Source organism: Petromyzon marinus, unplaced genomic scaffold, assembly GCF_048934315.1.
Source record: "Petromyzon marinus isolate PM22_M1 ecotype Great Lakes invasive population unplaced genomic scaffold, UKy_Petmar_22M1.pri1.0 PM_G_Scaffold_102, whole genome shotgun sequence".
NCBI classification, from domain to species: domain Eukaryota; kingdom Metazoa; phylum Chordata; class Hyperoartia; order Petromyzontiformes; family Petromyzontidae; genus Petromyzon; species Petromyzon marinus.
In genome coordinates, this window is record NW_027422654.1 from 606559 (window position 1) to 624818 (window position 18260).

At 40.1% G+C, this 18260-nt stretch overlaps 1 protein-coding gene across 1 annotated transcript; it reads right to left on the reverse strand.

Annotated features, from left to right (window-relative positions):
- Positions 1-6572: 6572 nt before the first annotated feature.
- Positions 6573-17741, reverse strand: LOC142905268 (speckle-type POZ protein-like). Its single transcript, XM_076059451.1, has 8 exons — positions 17640-17741; positions 17305-17456; positions 13408-13535; positions 12447-12624; positions 11001-11056; positions 10446-10568; positions 9277-9422; positions 6573-9114 (listed from the first exon to the last, which is right to left on the reverse strand). Exons 1-8 carry the CDS (start codon positions 17696-17698, stop codon positions 8970-8972), a joined length of 987 nt encoding a protein of 328 aa, XP_075915566.1. The 5' UTR covers positions 17699-17741; the 3' UTR covers positions 6573-8969.
- Between the last annotated feature and the right edge of the window lie 519 nt (positions 17742-18260).

Genomic DNA, 18260 nt, shown 5'->3' on the forward strand with positions numbered 1-18260 from the left:
CCTCTCAGCTGACAAGGGCAATGCTACTGTCATCATGGATAAAATAGAATACAACAACAAAATTAAAGAATTACTCGACGATGGTAGTTATACAAAAATAAAAAGAGATCCCACCAACAGCCTCGTCACACAAACCAACAAAATAATTTCTGATTCAACCGCATTAATTGATCAATCTAAACAGTTTTCGTCGAAACCTTCTGCTGCCAGGCCACTAAGATTATACGGCTTAACAAAAATACATAAAGTAGATACACCCCTTCGTCCCATCGTCTCTACTATCAACTCCCCCACCTACAAACTGGCTCGTTTTTTGTCTGAAATCCTGCATCCTTTCACTGGAAAAACCACCTCTGCGGTACAAAATTCTACTCACCTGGTATCGACAATCAAGGGTATTTCCCTGTCCCCAGACGACCTGCTTGTCAGTTTTGATGTAGTTTCCTTATTCACCAAGGTTTCTGTACCTGACACCATCGCAATCATTGAAGACTTGGTTCATCAAGGACTAAACACTGAGGTACCCCCCCTGGTGAGACACTGTTTAACCAATACATACTTCACTTGGAATGGAACTTTCTACAAACAAACTGAGGGCACCCCAATGGGCTCCCCCCTATCTCCGGTTATAGCTAACATTTTCATGGAGAAATTTGAGACTGACGCCATCCAGACTGCCACTCTGCGCCCAACCTTATGGAAGAGGTACGTGGATGACACTTTTGTCATCTGGCCACATGGCCGGCCTGCTCTAGACCAATTCTTCGACCACATCAATTCCATACACCCAGCCATCAGATTTACCATGGAAGTCGAAAAAGATGGCAAGCTACCTTTTTTGGATGTCCTAATTAAAAAGAGACCTGATGGTTCAATGAGCCACTCTGTCTACAGGAAAGCTACCCATACGGATGCTTATCTGAAGCCGGATTCCCACCACCATCCATCACCGAAGAATTCTCTCATCAAGACTCTGTATCAAAGAGTCCAATGCATATCCGACCAGGAACACATAGACAGTGAACTCAAGCACGTACACCAACCTCTTAAGGCTAATGGTTACTCCGACTATACAATCCGCATAGCTATCACTCAAACCATGAAGAAGGACCCACTTGAGGAGCCTTTCAAAACCATCACTTTACCCTACATTGCGGGGATCACAAAATAGATGTCCAAAATCTTGAATAAACACAAGATCCAGGTCCATTTCAACACATTACATAAAATCCGTGATCTGGTTCCGTCTGTAAAAGATGTGATTCCGGACATACAATACCCCGGTGTCTACAAACTAAGTTGCCTCTGTGGTAGTAGTTACATTGGAGAAACCAAACGCCATGTCTCGGACCGCATTCGTGAACACAAAGCAGACCTTAAACACGGTAGGACCAACACCTCGGCCGTGGCAGATCATTGTTATAATTCAGTAGGCTCACATGACATTGACTTTTTCAAGACAGAGGTTCTTTGTAAGCCATCTGGCTACCATGAGAGATTCGTTCATGAGGCTATCCACATATACAAGCACAGAGACAATTTCAACCGAGAAGATGGATTCTGGCTTAGCAATCATTGGAAAGATTTGATAAACCATTTCAGGTCTTAATTGATTGTTCACGCTTACAGTGGCTTTCAGACAGCATACATTAAAATTTTTCGTCTCCCCCCTCCTCTTTTCAGAACATAGATGGACTAGTCCTTCTAAATATACTGCCAAATCACTGCGTGTGGCGCTAACGTTTTTATAAATAAATACACCGTTTAAAAATAAATATATGCAAACCGACGCACCTGATGACGACCGTTTGTGTTATGGTCGAAACGTCGTAAGAATTTTTATTGTTTTATATATATATTTGATTATTTTATTGTTTCCCTTCAACGTGACTTTACCGAAAGAACTAAGAAAAAGAGAAATCCATGTTTAGGAGTCTGTCTCCTTCCTGTTTTATTTCCTCGTAATGATGAATATTTCATATTTTCAGATTCTGGTTAATGTATCAAGATGCGTTAAAATTGTGGGAAAGATATGTGACCGTTAGTCATTATACCCTGGTCAATGCAGGTTGGTGAGAAAACTCACCCGACGTGGATAACCACACACCACTTCCACTCAGATGACCCCAACCACTCGGGACTCAAGCAGATACACGGATAGCACCGGGAGGTCTTCATCCAGCTGTGGATTGATCGTGGTCAATGATGACATTCAATGTTTAAGGTGTAGTAGCGGTGCAATTGTTAGCGCAATGCACTATGAACCCAGCAGCGACTCAAGTTTGATTACTGATCATGGATGACATCACTAGCGAGTGATATCTGAACTAATTCTGGGCACCTACCTGTCCACCAATCCACACTGACCAATGTGGTGAATGATGGTCAAACAACCCCCATGGCAGAAACATCGTGGTGGAGGAATTTATCCAGCAGTGGATCGACAAATGTCTTCACATTTAAATAAAATGTTTAGTGCCAAGTGATTGGACTACACATTTTAATTCTAGATTTAAAGCTTTCGTGACTGCTAGGATCCATACTCTTTGGTTCTATTGGGTAAAGTCAGCGCTGTCCTCCAGACAGTCTCGTCCCTTCACCTGATGAAGGCCGCTTTTGTTGTGGCCGAAACGTCGTGATTTTTTGTTATGTTATTTTCACCTACGTGACTTTACCCAATAGAACCAAAGAGTACTACACATTTTACCCAGCAGAATGGCGGTGAGTGTCGCACGCGCAAAACGAAATTGTCTCGCAAGTTCACAGTGTCATATTGTGCGTCTTCATTCTTTGTGCCGTCTGCCTTTTGCTCAGGCCAAGCGCGACATCCCGTGTAGTCACGGTGCTGTCACTGATCACCAATCGATTATATAATTACTGCACCTGAATGAGTTAAATGAAGACGTCACCCTACTGCTGCTCTATTTAAGACCGGGAGCAAGTGAGGGCTTTACCATTCTGGCGAATTGCCCGATGATGCTGGATGTAATTACCAGCGAAACGTCGTATTCAAACTGTAAATGTTGTGGATTCACCCTTCAACACAGCGGTGGGCTGATGTAGTGAACTCTTTTGTCTTTTGTCAACGTGACACTTTTTTGCTGATTGGCCGTGTCGGGTGGTGGAGGGTTACGACACATTTATACCTAACGCGATCTAACCCAAAAACCTTTATTATGAATCACGACACTAATTACACCATAACTAGCTACGTGTCCACCAGGCTAACTACACTAATTACAACGTAACTAGCTACATAACCACCAGGCTAACTACACTAATTACACCGTACCTAGCTACGTAACCACCAGGCTAACTACAATAATTACACCGTAACTAGCTACGTGACCACCAGGCTAACTACACTAATTACACCGTAACTAGCTACGTAACCACCAGGCTAACTACACTAATTACACCGTAACTAGCTACGTGACCACCAGGCTAATGACACTAATTACACCGTAACTAGCTACATAACCACCAGGCTAACTACACTAATTACACCGTAACTAGCTACGTGACCACCAGGCTAACTACACTAATTACACCGTAACTACACTGGGAGTAGCTACAACGGACAGGACCCCAGCTTGGGTCCAGGTCCACGTGTTGGTGACTCTTCACGGACGTCGAATGTAGATCTTCAGGATGACAACAGCAATTCTGGGGACCCAGCTTATATCCTCCGTGGTCGTGGCTGGCCGCACCCTTGGCCACGACCACCTTCTAGAATCCTCGAGCAGGATCTCGCCCCGACACGTGACCACCCCTAGCCCCCCACTTGGGGACCCTGTGTAGACTTTACCAGTCACGTGTTCTCCGGGGTCAACCAGAGTGCCATGGCCTAAAGTAACCCGATTCCATGGCTGACACTCTCACACCCCATCCTGTAGGGGTCGGCAATGCACACCTGAGCGTGGTGTCACTCAGCGCTATGACTCAGCGCTCACAGAGCCCCCTCTAGGGCCAGCACGACACCCGCATACAAGTGGTGTCCACGATGTGAGTACATCGCACGCCGTGCCTCTCTAGGGCCTGCATTACACAGTGATATCCACGATGTCACTATATACGTGGTGTCCACGATGTGAGTACATCGCACACCGTGCCCCTCTACCGCCGGCATTACACAGCGACGTCTGCGATGTCAGTACATCTGCATTCCTCTTTCCATCCCGGAGTAACTCTCAGCATGCACCGCTCCACGCTTTTTTCCTAAATACTTTTCAGCTTTTGTTCCATGTTCTTGTTTGATAATTCTTATTTATCACCGGTGCTATGGTATAAGCCATGGTCCTTGTGTATTCTGTGCAATGGCATGGACCATAAATAGCTCGGCACACACCCGGCTTGTTGATGTCCAATTGAACGATGCAATGCGGTGGCACTTGAACCTTAAAGCAGGATCCACAATCCTGGCTTCTCGAGTTGCCACGCATCACTTCCCCATCCATTTGCCTCAATACTGCAACTGTCCGGGAAGCACAGCAAATCGTGGAAAAACGAACGTCTCCCCATCCACTCGGATCTCAATACAGTCCCTCGCCAGCACTCGAGTCGCGCAAGCCTTTTTGGACCCACGCGCTTAACCTTCAACAATGTAACTTCAAACGTGATATTCTTGGGTCTTTCGGTAAAGTCACGTAGATAGGTTCAAAGAAAATAACAAAAAAACTACGACGTTTCGATCACAGCACAAGCAATCGTCATCAGGAGAGCAATCTCATTATCTCTGAGATCAGGGCTAGGCCAGCCCTGAACAAGATCCGTCGACTCGATCAAGTGACTCACATTTCTGAAGAGATGCCGCAACACTAAGGTAATACCGATTGCCTTCACACTGACATCTGCTGTTGTCACTTCTCCCAATGGTAAACGGATCTTGTTCAGGGCTGGCCTAGCCCTGATCTCAGGGATAATAAGATTGCTCTCCTGATGACGATTGCTTGTGCTGTGATCGAAACGTCGTAGTTTTTTTGTTATTTTCTTTGAACCTATCTACGTGACTTTACCGAAAGACCCAAGAATGTGAATTCCTGCAGTCACGAAAGCTTTAAGTCAACATTCAAACGTGATTCTTGGAAATCCGAATGAAGTCCATAAGACACAAACACCTCATGAAAGACCCGATGTAAAAGGTACCTGGCTTCGATCTTCCGTAAAGCTTACGGGCTACCTTAAACAACATCCGGTCGATGCACAAAAAAGGAAAATAGAAAAAACTCTCCAGTGTGCGACTGGGCTCACCCAGAACCATGGAACATATAACAATTCAATGCCCGATTCACAAACATAATGGAGGCATTACAGTGATACAATCTGCTACAGCTGACGCAGTCATCCGGCTCTACCACCTCAAAGAAACATTATTGTAGTTGCTACACGTCTGCACATACGAATAAGATGTTTGTGAAACTTGAATCGATGTGGTCATGCTATACAAAGCTGCTGCACTGGCTGAAATTGTCAGTTTGTATTTATGCATGTTGTTGTTGCAACGCGTTTTCTCAGTGGTCCGTGAACAGTACACGTCGTGTTGAGTGACCAGAACGACACGTACTGCCCCTTCGAGCTTAGTTGTTCCCCTAACTGATAAATGGAGGCTAATGAAAACACTGTTCGTACAGACGTGTCTAATGCCAGACAAGACATTGATGTATGGCACCAATTACCGCAAATGCGAGCTGTTACCTGAGCAAAATGTAACCAAGCAAAAAGTACATTTAAAATGAATAAATCCAACACTCAGTTCAGCAGAAAATACTGAACGTATGACCACCAAAAATAGAATGCGACTTCTAGATTTGAAGCTTTCGTGACTGCAAGGATGAAATTGTCAGTTTGTATTTATGCATGTTGTTGTTGCGTTGCAACAACAACATGCATAGTGGTATTCCAAACTCCCAGGGTGGTGTATTATCATCTTGTGCTAATTCCAAGCTTTGTCAGTGGTGCGTTTCATGCTAATTTCCTTTGTCAGAGCGTTTGCTGTTTGCCCCCTCACAGCTTAAAGGGAGGCGACCAGCGCTTGGCTTTCTTCACTCCAACGCTGCCCGCTGGACAGGTTGGTCCCTTCACCTGATGAAGGCCGCTTGTGTTGTGGCCGAAACGTCGTGATTTTTGTTGTTTTAATTTTTTTACCTACGTGACTTTACCGAATAGAACCAAAGAGTAAGAATACCACTTATAATTATACACATTAAACAGGATGTAATTGAATGGAGTGGTGGCACTAGGAAACTGACGAAACAACCAGTTCAATTCCCAGCCACAGTTAACATCAGTGGGTGAAGAATGACCGACATGGTGTGGTGAGGCCTTCGTTTAAGCAGTGGGTTGACAAAACGCTGTAAATGATGAACAGTGAACACATTACAATTCTCCAGTGAACTGTTTATCAACACATGGTAAACATGCCTTTAAAAGTGGCAAGGAAATATACACTTAAGTTTACCTTTGGCTCCAAAATACAACTTGTTAAAATGTTGCTGTTGGGTGTCAATTGAAATTTTACATATCCACATATCTGTAACATTCCCAGAGTAAAGAACATGACAACTTAAACTGGACATATTTCCAGGTACATTCATGTTTATTCAACTTTTAAATACACTGCAAAATAGATTCAAAGCTTTCGTGACTGCAGGAATGACTCTTTGGTTCTTTCGGGTAAAGTCGTGTAGTAATTTCTTTCGACGAGACTTTACCGAAAAAAGTGTAACACTGCAAAATGTCATAAATGAAAATATTAACATTATCAAAAACAATTTTAATGAAAAAAATGTGGAATAAGTGGTGCAGAGCTAAAAGCAGCTTTTTTTCTTATATCCAAATACTGATTTCTAGAAGAGATCAGATAACGGTAATATATTTACCATATGAAAAGGGTTTATATTGCCATTTATAATGCAAATCAATTTAGAAAACACGTAATATACAAAGAATGGTTCATTTTGCAATTCCAATCATCTGCTGACAATTCATTGTAAAAGGGCCTTACAAAACATTTATATTACATCCAAAACAGTATTATCTGTAATGGAAAAAGATAAAAGGTCAAACATTGGGGCACTATACCGCATTACTAGCTTCAAGTTTATATTTTTGTATTACAATTGTAGCAACATTTTTTAATTAAACCAATTAACATATTTTCATCTCTGAATATGCATAAAAACTCGTGGGAAGAACCCAAAACTGTCTTGCATGCAATCACACTTTTTCAAAACACACACTTTTTACAAAGACCATATTATTATTTCTGCAATTATATATATTTTTTTGGCAGTTACAGTATATCCATTTTCCAATAAACATTTACATTTGGCGCAAAGTATTTTCAATTTCGGAAGTCATACAAGGCAACAATTTGAAGAGTACATTATCGGTAACTGCCTGATACATTTCAGGGTTCAATTAGTCCACCGCACTGGCTGCACTCTGCTAAGAGTTTTTGTCACACTCACTTACGACAGCATAGACTTGCTGCAGATTAGAACCCCAATCAGATTTCAATGCTTTAACTCTCACCATGACAACAAATAACTTCCCCGAATCACCTAATCAGTTTTTAATTGAATAGGTAGAGTGCAATGTACCATATACATCTTTAGCATCAAATATATATAAGGACGAAACTAAAATATTAAACAAATAACAAAATAAATAGACTGCTTACAACACTGGCTATCCTTAATTTTGCATGTATTATCCAACTTGTTTTGTACGTTTAACACGTAAAAAAACCTCCAACATTCTCGTCGTTTGCATTTGTTCATATCCCAACACATTGCATTAGATTGTAATATTCTTCAAATCGACTCAAATCCATGACACTGCTCATTTGTTGTACTTTCATATTATATCCTGCAGCTTTGAATATTATTTAAATCTGTGCTTCCAAATCTATGTGTGTAATCCTTCAAAGCTTATGCAATTTTATGTACAATTTAATTTTAAGTGAGAGGTTACGTAAAACAGCGCTGATGCAAAAATTATGGTCCTTCCAATCACGTAAAACTCTGGGTTGACATGATGCTACGAGTTGGTAATAGATGAAATTCATAATAAAAACAAATCATTACAATATAATACGAAACAAAACTTAGAAACACAGCACATCTTGTTTCCGTGAATACAAACTACTAAATTGATGGAAATAAGATTTACTTTTGTTGTAAGTCAAAAATCTTTGGGTCATACATGAAAGCCCATACAAGCAAAAAAGTGAAATGTTATGAACTGCGTAACATGGCCAAATTGATGCTGTGCCTTGCCTTTTCTTACACCGAGTACTCCATCCATGCTTTGTTATACGCAGGATACACGACTGCAATATTATCTTTGTCAGTCTTCAAACTCGGCAATCATAGTACTCCTGTTCTAGTCAATGCATAAGCTGTCTGTGCAATGAAAAATCAATCTGAAAAGTTTACCTCTTGAATTAAGGCCTTATATGGCTTGGCACATTCTTATCTTTCAGAACTGGTTGTTCTCTATGCCACTATCTGTAACCTTGAGTACACAGACACTGGACGAATACTCATCCTTCATGTTAAGGTAGACATTGCAGGGTTTTAGACCATTCTGTTTTTACTTAACTAAACAATTGAACCAAATTGTCCTGCCACCTAGGGACAATCACATCGAACGTTTTATTTTACACTCTCTCAATTGGGATATGTCGTGGTGTTTATTAGGCTGTAGTTTTCCATTTTTTCTACATATGTACTTGTTTATAGAGTTGTAGATGTATAGATGTAGCACTATATTACATGGTAAAGTGAATTTGGCCACCTTTTTGTGAAAGTAAATAAATTTGCTTAAATTAACATTATTTTCAAAGCAGAGGAAAGTTGGTAGTCTGATGCAAAGTCTTCACGGTTGTTTGCATGGAGGCCACAGGTAAATAACCGCACCGTGCAGCCCAAGTTTTCTTGGTCATAGATGTTCTTTGCCTGCCACCGTTAAGTCTGTTTGAGACGCTTGCATGGAGGTCCCAGCTGTGGAGACTGGGCCGTGGCCAAGGCACGGAAAGCATCCGCAACCAGGTGAGGGCGAGACAGAACCATGGACTTCCAGCCCGCCGTCTCCATTACGTCCATCGCATGACTGCAAGTACAAGTCAGGGTTAAGCGAGCTCCTAATAAGCAGTGTCTATAAGGATTGGGGCAAACGGTTAGTCTCCATTAAAAGGGACTGTAATGCAAATTGCCATGTAAGCATCATCAATGTTACGCAGCTCAGTGACAGTCACACTCTCACTAGACTTGCCTGTTTATTATGAAGTCAATGGCCCGGGCCTTCAACTGCTCTGCACTGTGCAAATCGGCCAAGATCAAAGTCTCCGCAACATTTTCCACCGACAAGTTTGTGCATAGTGCATTCTCGCACATCACCTTCAACCTCTCTAATGCATACTTGAGAAAAGTAAAAATAAAGTGCAATTTCAGTATTAAGAACACTATTTTCTCTACCTATTTCGCTTGTTTAATATTCCCTCACCCCATCAACTACTTTATAAACGCAGTATACAGCAGTCAAATGTTTGATAATTTTCTTAAAACATGGCATCAACCTTTCAGCATATTTATGTTTTAAGTCATGTATTTATTGATCTCTACTATAATTAGGGGTCCTTGTCCTAAACTTGATTATATTGGTTACAAAGTCATGCAAATTACAAAGGAGGTGAGATGTTGTTTTCCAAGAGCTTAAAGAGTTTGGTTGTTAAGCTGATAAACAATGCAACTGCAAGCCACCATATTTCAACTCTAGCAGAATATGAAACTTTAATGAACAAAGCTTAAACATGCGACTTTATACGATTTGTATTCTTATTTTATTACAATCGCTTTAGGAACTATTGAATATGATGTTCCAGAAGGGAGAGTAATGACTCTTAACTGATTATCTGGCAGATCTTCAGGAACAGCAGGATATCCGTTTCCTTAATAAAAGTATATTTGTTCCAATTTATTTCTATACAGCCATGCCACATCAAACAATCTTTTAAAACACTTCCCTTTATTTTATTACTAATTGTATCAATTGTTAATGTGATTAACAAAAAACCCTCAATACAAGAACACACAGCCAAATGGTTGCACTTAGGATAAAAATGCTGCATGTGAATGCACTTCAATGCACACGTACTAGCCTCTAGCATGGACTAATACCAGTTTGACATTCAATTCCATTGTGAAATTGCATGACAATTTATATTTTTTGTTGAAAATTCAATCATCTCCCAGGACATCAATTCCAAAACCTGAAAGCACTAATGTGAACGTCTGCATCATATACATTTGCTATTCATATTATTTGTGACATGAGCTTTAGAAAATACCTAAATGCTGTTTTAATTTCACTTGCGACCTACAACTGCATACCGATACATCACAAGGTGGTGCGATCTCATGTTAACATTTTAAGCGTGTAACCTTGTCAGCAGCGGCCAGCAGGTCATCGGCCATCTTCTCGAGGTTTGGAGCCCTTCCCGTATAGACAAAACGCATCATTTCCTTGAACACGTCAGGCTCCACATCATTAATCTCCACTCGATTCTGCAAGGTAGCAACACAATATATTCAAATTAACTTCGGCATATATTGGGAGACGAAAATATAGCATTCAATTAAATAAAATAAACATCCGTTATATCTACACAACACATGTAAAGTGGCTCCATTAAAGTTGTATTCAACTTGCCGATGACTATTTATTGCGCGTAATAAATCCATTCTTGACACACATGCAATGGCCTTCTGTGAAATGTTATATAAAAAATAGCTATAAAATACAATCTAACATTCCCTCGGAATGAATACTTTTTGATAATAAATGTGCAATGCGCCAAAAGAGTTACTAGGGTAATAGTTCAACATTTGACAGCACTCTCAAGAGATACTTATCAACCGATCCATTGTGACAAATGCACCTTGGAAATGTATGATCACAGTATTAATGTGCTGTATTAAGATTGCATTTAAAGATACCTTTTTGCTCTCTTCCATTTCATGTTCAAACATAGCATTAAAAACAAGTGACCGACCTGAAAAAGGTAAAGCAACTGTTAACAAATACAGTGAAACCTTCGATTGCGAGAATAATTTGTTCCGGAAACGTGTTTGTAATCCAAAGCACTCGTATATCAAAGCACTCGTATATCAGTTGTGATCACGTGACGCTCGGCAGACAAAGCGTATACGTACTACTCGTATTGCAAAACCTCACTCGTTTATCAAATTAATATTTATTAAAAAATTTGGCTCGTCTTGCAAAACACTTGCAGACGAACTTACTCGCAATTCAAGGTTTTACTGTACAGTTAATTGGAAAAACACCGGAATGTGGTACAGACACATTTAGATGTTATATCTAGAGATCAAATAATCTAGATACAAAAGAGGTACAATCCAGATCCATATTTTATTTCATATGGCATATCCATTACAGATTTGTCAAACATGGACGCAAATAAATGTCCAAATTAGAGGCTCAAAACCTACACCATAATTGCATTGTGTAAAATGAATTCCTGCACAACGATGATATAGTGAAGTAAATAAAAACGGAATAAAAACTTTAGCAACAGGATTATTAAATATGTTTATCTCTCACATAATACAATATTACATTTATATATATGTAGTGACATCGCGAATGTCATTGTGTAATGCCGGCTATAGAGAGGCACGGCGTGCGATGTATTAACATCGTATTAACATCGAGGGCACCACGTGGATGTGGGTGCAGTACCGGCCCGAGAGGGGCATGGTGAGCGCTGTCTGACAGTGCTGAGTGGCACCACGCTCTGCGTGCGGTGCCGACCCCTACAGGATAGGGTGTGAGAGTGCTGGCCATGGGAATGGGGTTACCAAGGGCCATGGCACTTGACCCCGAAGGACACGTGACCGGTAAAGTGTACACAGGGCCCCCAGGTGGGGGCTAGGGGTGGTCACGTGTCAGGGCCGGGAACCCGCTAGAGGATTCCAGAAGATGGTCGTGGCTAAGGGCGGAGCCACCCCCGCCACAGAGGATAAAAGCCGGGTCCCTGAGAGGGACCGGCTGCTGTTGTTCATCCTTAAGAATCTACGTCCTACAAGAGTCACCAACACGTGGACCCGGACCCCGTGTAATTAGTGTAGATAGCCTGGTGGTCCACCACCATAGGTTGTTCATGTGTTAAGGGGTAGTACCCCGTGTGTTGGTTGAAGAAGTGCGTCTGTGACTCAGTTGAATTCATTACACATATTTACTGATGTATCCTTTAACAAAAAGCATTACAAATTGACGTAAGCATTTGCCAGTGTTAGTTAATTAAATTCAGTGTAAAACAGGAAATGGCTGTAGTTGATTACCCCAAACTAATTACAGTATCATTAATTATATGGTTCTATTGTACACTAAACGACGCATGTGTTGCTTGTTGTGGCACAGACCTGCCAATACGGCCTTGTGGGCTTTAAACTCCTGGCCACCAACACGAAGCAGGCAGTCAGTGAAGCGGGAATTGTCCCAGATCTCCCCGAAGTCAACTGCCAGCCGGCAATCTGGTACTTTGAATGTACTCATGCTGGATTGACCAGAAATGTTCACGGAATCCTGCCCCACACTAACCTGCATAAACATCAACCAGCTTTGAGAAGGCATTTGATGATTTTTTTATACAAATCCTCACTTAACTTCACATTTTGCATGAAGATGTAGGCTTTGGTTCAATCAAGCAAGCAAATCTGCACAAACATCCTATATCAGAACAAGTGTTGTGAATAATGCCAAAATAGTGGTCCGTGAAATGTTTTTCATATTAATCAATTTTCATTCTATATTTTTGTCAAGTTATTTTACACTGTATAAACAGTTTCAACAGGTAGTGAGGCCCCTAATTATGGGTTCTGCACAGCAACAGAGGAAGTGAACAGCCCTCCTTGATGTGCTTCCTTTCATTATCAAAAATGCTTGTATTTTGTAAAGGATTTTAAAGGTAAAAAAATTTAATCTGGTGATTAAAAGGACCCCCCCAAGGACAATAAACATTTACATCAAACTGGCTGATGTCCGAGAATAGGAAAAGGAATTCATGTGGCGACATTTAAACAAAACACATTATGTAATACCTGACATTCTAGTTTATAAAAATGTCAAGGTTTAAATATAAACACTATCCAGAGGGAGAAAACCTAAAAAAAATTAAGCTTGATTATTTAATTGTTGTGCTATGTTAACTCTAGCACCAGTGGAGGAAAAAAGTGCTTGGAAAACTCATGTTAACAATTTCCTTGTATGGAACAGGGAAAGTAATTATTACAATCTTCAATTAAGTAGAATATTGACTCCAACTGTGCAATTGTAATGAATAAAATAGAAAATTACACAATAGCCGCAGCATGTCATACTTACTTCACCAAAGAGTGTCAGTTTGTTATCTGGAAGCAAGCTATTAGATTCATCAAGCAAAAAATCTCTTCGAATGAATTTTTTAAATCCCCAGTCTTTTCCTTGGACAAAGCGGTATGCTCGCGGGGTCTCTGTAAAAAAATAGGTTTCAAACAATACTCACCAGTTCTTACAATAAACTGTGGTAATTTCATGTAATGGGAAAAAAAAAACTTCATTATATTTTCAAAATGTAAAGATAGCAATGTATTCTAAAGCCCTGCGCCACGGTGGCAGTCAACTACCTCGCCTGGTATATAGGTCATGGGTTCGATCTCAACCCTGATGCCTGTATATTTGGAGTCTGCATGTTCTCCTTGTGCTTGCATGTATTTTTATCCAGGTCTTCCGGTTTTTCCCTCCATATTTATAAAAATCCAGAGTATTTGGCTGCTATGCATTTCCACACAATAAGCCATCTCGTTAGGCTATTGTTTGTGGCCAGGGCACTTCTGAAAAAGAGCTATGTACAGTGAGGAAAAAAAAGTATTTGATCCCCTGCTGATTTTGTACGTTTGCCCACTGACAAAGAAATGATCAGTCTATCATTTTAATGATAGGTTTATTTGAACAGTGAGAGACAGAATAACAACAAAATCCAGAAAAACGCATGTCAAAAATGTTATAAATTGATTTGTATTTTAATGAGGGAAATAAATATTTTACCCCTCTGCAAAACATGACCTAGTACTTGGTGGCAAAACCCTTGTTGGCAATCACAGAGGTCAGACGTTTCTTGTAGTTGGCCACCTGGTTTGCACACATCTCAGGAGGGATTTTGTCCCACTCCTCTTTGCAGATCTTCTCCAAGTCATTAAGGTTTCGAGGCTGACGTTTGGCAACTCGAACCTTCAGCTCCCTCCACATATTTTCTATGGGATTAAGGTCTGGAGACTGGCTAGGCCACTCCAGGACCTTAATGTGCTTTTTCTTGAGCCACTCCTTTGTTGCCTTGGCCGTGTGTTTTGGGTTATTGTCATGCTGGAATACCCATACACGACCCATTTTCAATGCCCTGGCTGAGGGAAGGAGGTTCTCACATGGCCCCGTCCATTTTCCCTTTGATGCGGTGAAGTTGTCCCGTCCCCTTAGCAGAAAAACACCCCCAAAGCATAATGTTTCCACCTCCATGTTTGACAGTGGGGATGGTGTTTTTGGCGTCATAGGCAGCATTCCTCCTCCTCCAAACACGGCGAGTTGAGTTGATGCCAAAGAGGTCCATTTTGGTCTCATCTGACCACAACACTTTCACCCAGTTGTCCTCTGAATCACTCAGATGTTCATTGGCAAGCTTCAGACGGGCATGTATATGTGCTTTCTTGAGCAGGGGGACCTTGCGGGCGCTGCAGGATTTCAGTCCTTCACGGCGTAGTGTGTTACCAATTGTTTTCTTGGTGGCTATGGTCCCAGCTGCATTGAGATCATTGACAAGATCCTCCTGTGTAGTTCTGGGCTGATTCCTCACCGTTCTCATGATCATTGCAACCCCACGAGGTGAGATCTTGCATGGGGCCCCAGACCGAGGGAGATTGACAGTTCTTTTGTGTTTCTTCCATTTGCGAATAATCGCACCAACTGTTGTCACCTTCTCACCAAGCTGCTTGGCAATGGTCTTGTAGCCCATTCCAGCCATGTGTAGGTCTACAATCTTGTCCCTGCCATCCTTGGAGAGCTCTTTGGTCTTGGCCATGGTGGAGAGTTTGGAATCTGATTGATTGCTTCTGTGGAAAGGTGTCTGTTATACAGGTAAGCTGAGATTAGGAGCACTCCCTTTAAGAGTGTGCTCCTAATCTCAGCTCGTTACCTGTATAAAAGACACCTGGGAGCCAGAAATCTTTCTGATTGAGAGGGAGTCAAATACTTATTTCCCTCATTAAAATGCCAATCAATTTATACAATTTTTGACATGCGTTTTTCTGGATTTTGTTGTTGTTATTCTGTCTCTCACTGTTCAAATAAACCTACCATGAAAATTATAGACTGATCACTTCTTTGTTAGTGGGCAAACGTATAAAATCAGCAGGGCATCAAATACTTTTTTCCCACACTGTAGCTCAGTGGGCCTTGCCTGGTAAAATAAAAATAGTTCAGTTTAGCTTTTAACTTCAAGGTAGATGAAAATCAGACCTGGATTTAAGTGTATGAAGATATAGTTCATATGGATTAGGTGAATGTGTTTGTGTATTAATAATGCTTGTCTTTGTAAACATGGTTGTGTGACGTGAGTTACATGTTCAAATAAACCTACCATGAAAATTATAGACTGATCACTTCTTTGTTAGTGGGCAAACGTATAAAATCAGCAGGGCATCAAATACTTTTTTCCCACACTGTAGCTCAGTGGGCCTTGCCTGGTAAAATAAAAATAGTTCAGTTTAGCTTTTAACTTCAAGGTAGATGAAAATCAGACCTGGATTTAAGTGTATGAAGATATAGTTCATATGGATTAGGTGAATGTGTTTGTGTATTAATAATGCTTGTCTTTGTAAACATGGTTGTGTGACGTGAGTTACATGTTCAAATAAACCTACCATGAAAATTATAGACTGATCACTTCTTTGTTAGTGGGCAAACGTATAAAATCAGCAGGGCATCAAATACTTTTTTCCCACACTGTAGCTCAGTGGGCCTTGCCTGGTAAAATAAAAATAGTTCAGTTTAGCTTTTAACTTCAAGGTAGATGAAAATCAGACCTGGATTTAAGTGTATGAAGATATAGTTCATATGGATTAGGTGAATGTGTTTGTGTATTAATAATGCTTGTCTTTGTAAACATGGTTGTGTGACGTGAGTTACATGTTAACATTACCAAAGACAACACCAAAGCAAATACTAAGAAAAAAACATGAAAGTTTAAAACAAAAAGATAGATTTAGACTCTCAGAGAAATGTTAATAGCCTTAGCAAAGCACAGTAAATGTATGGATGTCATCACTTAAAATAGTTATCGCGCATTGAAAGAGTATCCTGAAAGTAATAAGGCAATTATAAAACAAACAATATGAACCACTAAAGCAAGGTAAAGGAGAAGTGTGAAATGGGATGAAAATGCCAACCTTTGTAAAACCACCAGAAATGAATAAAAAAATGGATGAGAATACAAACAAAAATAATGAAGTTGTAATAAACAGTGAGTGCAAGCAGAAAAAATAAAGCCGTCACTTGATAAATTACAATGGAATAACACATGGTGAAGATTGTAAAACTAGGAAAAGAAATGTCCGTGAATGACAATGTCCAGGTACACTAAGCAAAATAAAATTATTATTGGAGGGTCAATATCATGGAAAACACAAAAATATGCATAATGGAAACTCCTGAAGGTGGAACAGGATCAAGATCACTTTTGGAATATGAATTTGATAATGAAAAGTTGCAATGTGCTACAGGATGAAAGATTCCAATCTAGTGCATATTACCTACTATGAAACACTGATTACAAATAGAAACACTGACAAATGGAATAAAACTACAAAGTACACAAAGCGTGGAGAGAAGTATGTTGAGAATTACAGTGAGAAACTGAAAGAGGAACACGTTGGTCAAATCAAAACGGCAAATTAGAGACATCATATTCACTGTTGTAAATATAGATTGGGCTTGGACAGGACACATCGCTAAATGGGATGGTTGATGGATGAGACTAGTGGTCGAATAGGAAGAAAAGTAAAGTACATGCCCAAGACGATGTCAAACGTAGACAAGGAGATATTAGATCAGCTCATGTGAAGGATGAGGGATGGTGTTCGTAAGGTTTATAAAATGTTTCAAGCAGTCGATAAATAATGGCTGATTATGATATAATCCTGTTACCAAATACACATATGACGTGAATTGATACTTTAATACAAGTAGTTTCACCCATAGCCTTGGTTTCCTCTCCCTTGGCATTAAGAATAGAAATCTTGAACTTGGCGTAGACTTCACTCTTGGGACAGCTGACCAATAACAAGGACAACGATAGGTAATCTTTGCTCTCTTCGTCAAAACCCTCGGGGTTTATGCGTAGGCACCTGATTGAACATATGAACAAGACATGGTCGTTAATATTAGGTGTGTATGTACGCGCAGACTACATTACTAAAACAATATAGTATGAACTAAAACATGCACTATGCAAAATTGTTCTAGTAAAGCACCTCCGTGAGCATTGTGATTTTTTTTTAATGTCATAAAATAGCCAGAATTTACTGTACCATTTCAATGTATCATTGGTGCCTGCTGAAAATGTAGAACTCTTGAGAACTTGGCCCATTTCTTCAAGACAGAAGCTGAAATTATATTCTTAGTTTTTTCGGTAAAGTCACGTTGAAGAGAAACAACAAAATAACAAAATATATATAAAACAATATATATATTTTGTTATATATATGTTTTATATATATTTTGTTATTTTGTTGTTTCTCTTCAACGTGACTTTACCGAAAAAACTAAGAATATGAATTACTGCAGTCACGAAAGCTTTAAATCAGAAGCTGAAATTGTTGATGGTCCACATATAAGAGAACTTTACGACCTTAACCTGAAACACACGAGCACATAACAGCTATAAAGCTCATGCATTACCATAAATACATGACCATTGACAAACCCTCAAGCATTTCACCCACACATCTGAATATTGTGCTCAAAAAACACAAACTGTCTATAAGGAAAGAAACATTACTGTAAATGAAAGGGTCTTATTAGTGTTCTGGGATTACCTTGCATGTTCATTACTGCACAGCGTTAACACAACAAGTCTCAACATGTCATAGATTAGAGTGTGCAATAAAAGGCCTTTTTATTTTTTTATTTGATAAAAACTGCTGCCCCTT